Source organism: Trypanosoma conorhini, assembly GCF_003719485.1.
Source record: "Trypanosoma conorhini strain 025E chromosome Unknown Tco_14.4_contig_01390, whole genome shotgun sequence".
In the NCBI taxonomy this organism is placed as follows: Eukaryota; Euglenozoa; class Kinetoplastea; order Trypanosomatida; family Trypanosomatidae; genus Trypanosoma; species Trypanosoma conorhini.
In genome coordinates, this window is record NW_021705493.1 from 1 (window position 1) to 2,553 (window position 2,553).

The window sequence follows — 2,553 nt, forward strand, 5'->3', positions numbered from 1 at the left end:
ACGATGGTTGGGCTGCAGTTTACTACGGCGGCTGCGCATGACACTACGGCGAGTAAATTGCGAAAATTCTTCAATGATCAAGGTATGGCTAAGGCGTTTTATTGGCTGGGGAAATTTCGCCGAAGACTTGTCTTTGGAGATTATTTATGTGCAGCATGTTGACAGTACACCAATGCGCAAGTGGCAGAATTGTAAAGATATCAATGATCTGGAGAAAGGAAGACAAAGTGATAAGACAATTGCGAAGTTGTGGAGAAACGCACATCAGTATCAGTTGACGTTATTCTACGAAGACGTTCCAAGTATCCCACTTAATCAGCATTCATAGGAATGGAGAAGGCGATTGGGGAAAAAACGCAGCAGTAAGCGCTTTCAGTGAGGTGTTTTATCGAATACATTTTTTTTTAGCTTGCAACATAAATGATTGCAGTTTGTGGATGTATGCCAACAATACTTCACAAGTATGTGCTGAAGTTTTCGCAGTGTAGAGGGAGAGTTTGGGCAAGGCAGGGTGTGCTTTTGAAGGCTGAAGTGAGTTTAGCAGCGGTGAAAAGCAATGGTGTGATGCCCAGCACCGCCCAGAAATCGTGGAGTAGAACGAATTTCTGCTGTTTTTTTTGTGCCTGTGTGTTTCTCCGTCATCATTGAACGGTGCACACTTGACTTGACTGCGGTTGGCGCAGTGAGCAGAGTGGCGGCGTTGTGGGCGGGGGACTTCGCAGACAGAAGCCCGCGGGAGGCACGTGCCCCCAGGCGGCGCCAAACAGATGATAGATAGTTTTGTGCAGCTCCCCTGTTTCTTTGCCGATGGTTTTTATTTTCGTTTTTTTTTCCACGATGCCGCACTGTAGAGCGGCGCAAGTGTTGTAGTTTTTGTTTTATTATTATTTTTATTTTTTATCTTCCCGCCCCAACCCCCCGCTGCCGCTGCTGCGACGAGCGCCCTCCACGCGGAAGGGCGTCTGTTGGCTGCGGGCCATGCAGACCGCCACTCAGTGAACCCCCAACGGGGCCCCGGACACCACGGCCGTGCGTATTTTGGTCCCATGAGTTGTGTGGCTGCGCGGGCGCGGGCGTGGGAGCAGCCTCTTTTTTTTCCGTGGGGGACGTTGGGGCGCACTGAGCCAAACTGTAATTCCCCCACTGTGGGGCCTTCTCTCTTTCTTCGGAATGGGAAAGATATGACCTAAACCAGAGAGGCAAAGTTATATATTTGTTTTGTTTTTTTTTCTTGAGCACACTTCCCGTGGCTTGCCGCTGCGTGGGCTGCGGTGCCACCTCGGCTCTCAGTTGTCCTCCGCCTCCTCCTTTTTCCATCCTGCGTCGCCGCTGCTGTGTGTGTTTGTGTGTGCATCTCCGCGTGCTTTGTCCTTGCCGTTTCGCTGCGTGTCTGTAGGTAGACATAGCCCCACCTACACGATACAGACACGTCTATTGCCGTGCGCGTGGATGTTGCTTTTGTAGTTGGTGCTGGCGGTTCCTTCTGCTGGCCTCTGCTGCCTCCTTCCGCGGCTGTGAAGGAAAAGAATAGGCAGAAGGAGAAGGCAAGAGGGAGGAAAGCGCACTGTGGCTCACTCTCTTATTTTCCTTGCGGGTGCAGAGCGCTGCCTGTGGGGGTGTCTTGCCCTTTTTCGTATCAGCGGACTGCGGCACAAAATGCCGCCGCAACGAGGCAGTGTCATTGTCACCGTGAGTGGGTGATACCTTTGCGTAGTTGCACACACGCACGCGGAGATACGGATGTGTGGGGGATAAGAGAGAAGAGAAGGAGCAGCATTGCAGTGGTCGTGCGCCCCGCAATTGGCGCACCTCACTGGGATTGCCCGGAGGAATCCAAGTTGTTCTCGTCGCCTGTGTGTGGGAGGGGTTGCCGAGCTTCCTTGCCTACTCTGCGTGTGGGATTGGGTTGTGCCTATGTGTGTGTATCACGGGAAACAATACGTTCCCCTCTTCTTGTGGCGTGTGTGTGTGTTGAATGGCGTTGCTCTCCGTCTCCACCTGTGCAGATGCGGCGCGTGGGCTGCCGCTGGCTTCTTGTGTGTGTGTGCGTGTTTGTGGATTGCTGCACTTGCTCCCTGCCGTTGGGTGCGCTGCCTCGCCGGCTGGCCGCGGCGGGTTTCTTGCGTTGCGGAGGCCGCGGGTCCCTCACGTGTGTAGGGCCGGGCGCCGCAAGCGAAGCGGAGCAAAGCCAGCGCCGCGCGAGAATGACGGCCGGGCCGCCCGAGGCGCCGCGGGCCACGACAGACACAGCAGTATTGGCAATCGAGGTGTTGGCGCGCCATCCCGACCCTGGATGGTGACGACGACGGGTTAGGGTTAGGGTTAGGGTTAGGGTTTGTCTACCGCCGAGAATATTTACGAAAGGTACAGTAATGTCATATTCCCTGGTTTGTTGCGTGTGGAGAGGGGAAAAACAACACAATGCTAACTTGTAGTGTGGTTGTTTTTTGCGTGGGATGCTGCGTTGTGTGAAGGCATGTTTTTTGTTCTTTTTACTATTTTTCCTTCAACACGAGCAGCGTGGAGCAAAGGTGTGTGCGAAAACCAGATTAT

At 53.5% G+C, this 2,553-nt stretch overlaps 2 protein-coding genes across 2 annotated transcripts, besides 2 other annotated features; both read left to right on the top strand.

Moving 5' to 3' along the window:
• On the top strand, nucleotides 1–328 carry Tco025E_09976 (putative retrotransposon hot spot (RHS) protein; the record flags this gene model as incomplete). Its single annotated transcript, XM_029376771.1, has 1 exon — nucleotides 1–328. A coding segment is annotated over one exon (328 nt), but the record flags the coding sequence as incomplete, so codon positions are not given.
• A 536-nt stretch (nucleotides 329–864) lies between these two features.
• Nucleotides 865–899: a microsatellite.
• Nucleotides 900–1,433: 534 nt separating this feature from the next.
• Nucleotides 1,434–1,541: a satellite DNA.
• Nucleotides 1,542–1,975: 434 nt separating this feature from the next.
• On the top strand, nucleotides 1,976–2,314 carry Tco025E_09977 (uncharacterized protein; the record flags this gene model as incomplete). Its single annotated transcript, XM_029376772.1, has 1 exon — nucleotides 1,976–2,314. The coding sequence occupies one exon, from the start codon at nucleotides 1,976–1,978 to the stop codon at nucleotides 2,312–2,314; it is 339 nt and encodes a 112-aa protein (XP_029223102.1).
• Between the last annotated feature and the right edge of the window lie 239 nt (nucleotides 2,315–2,553).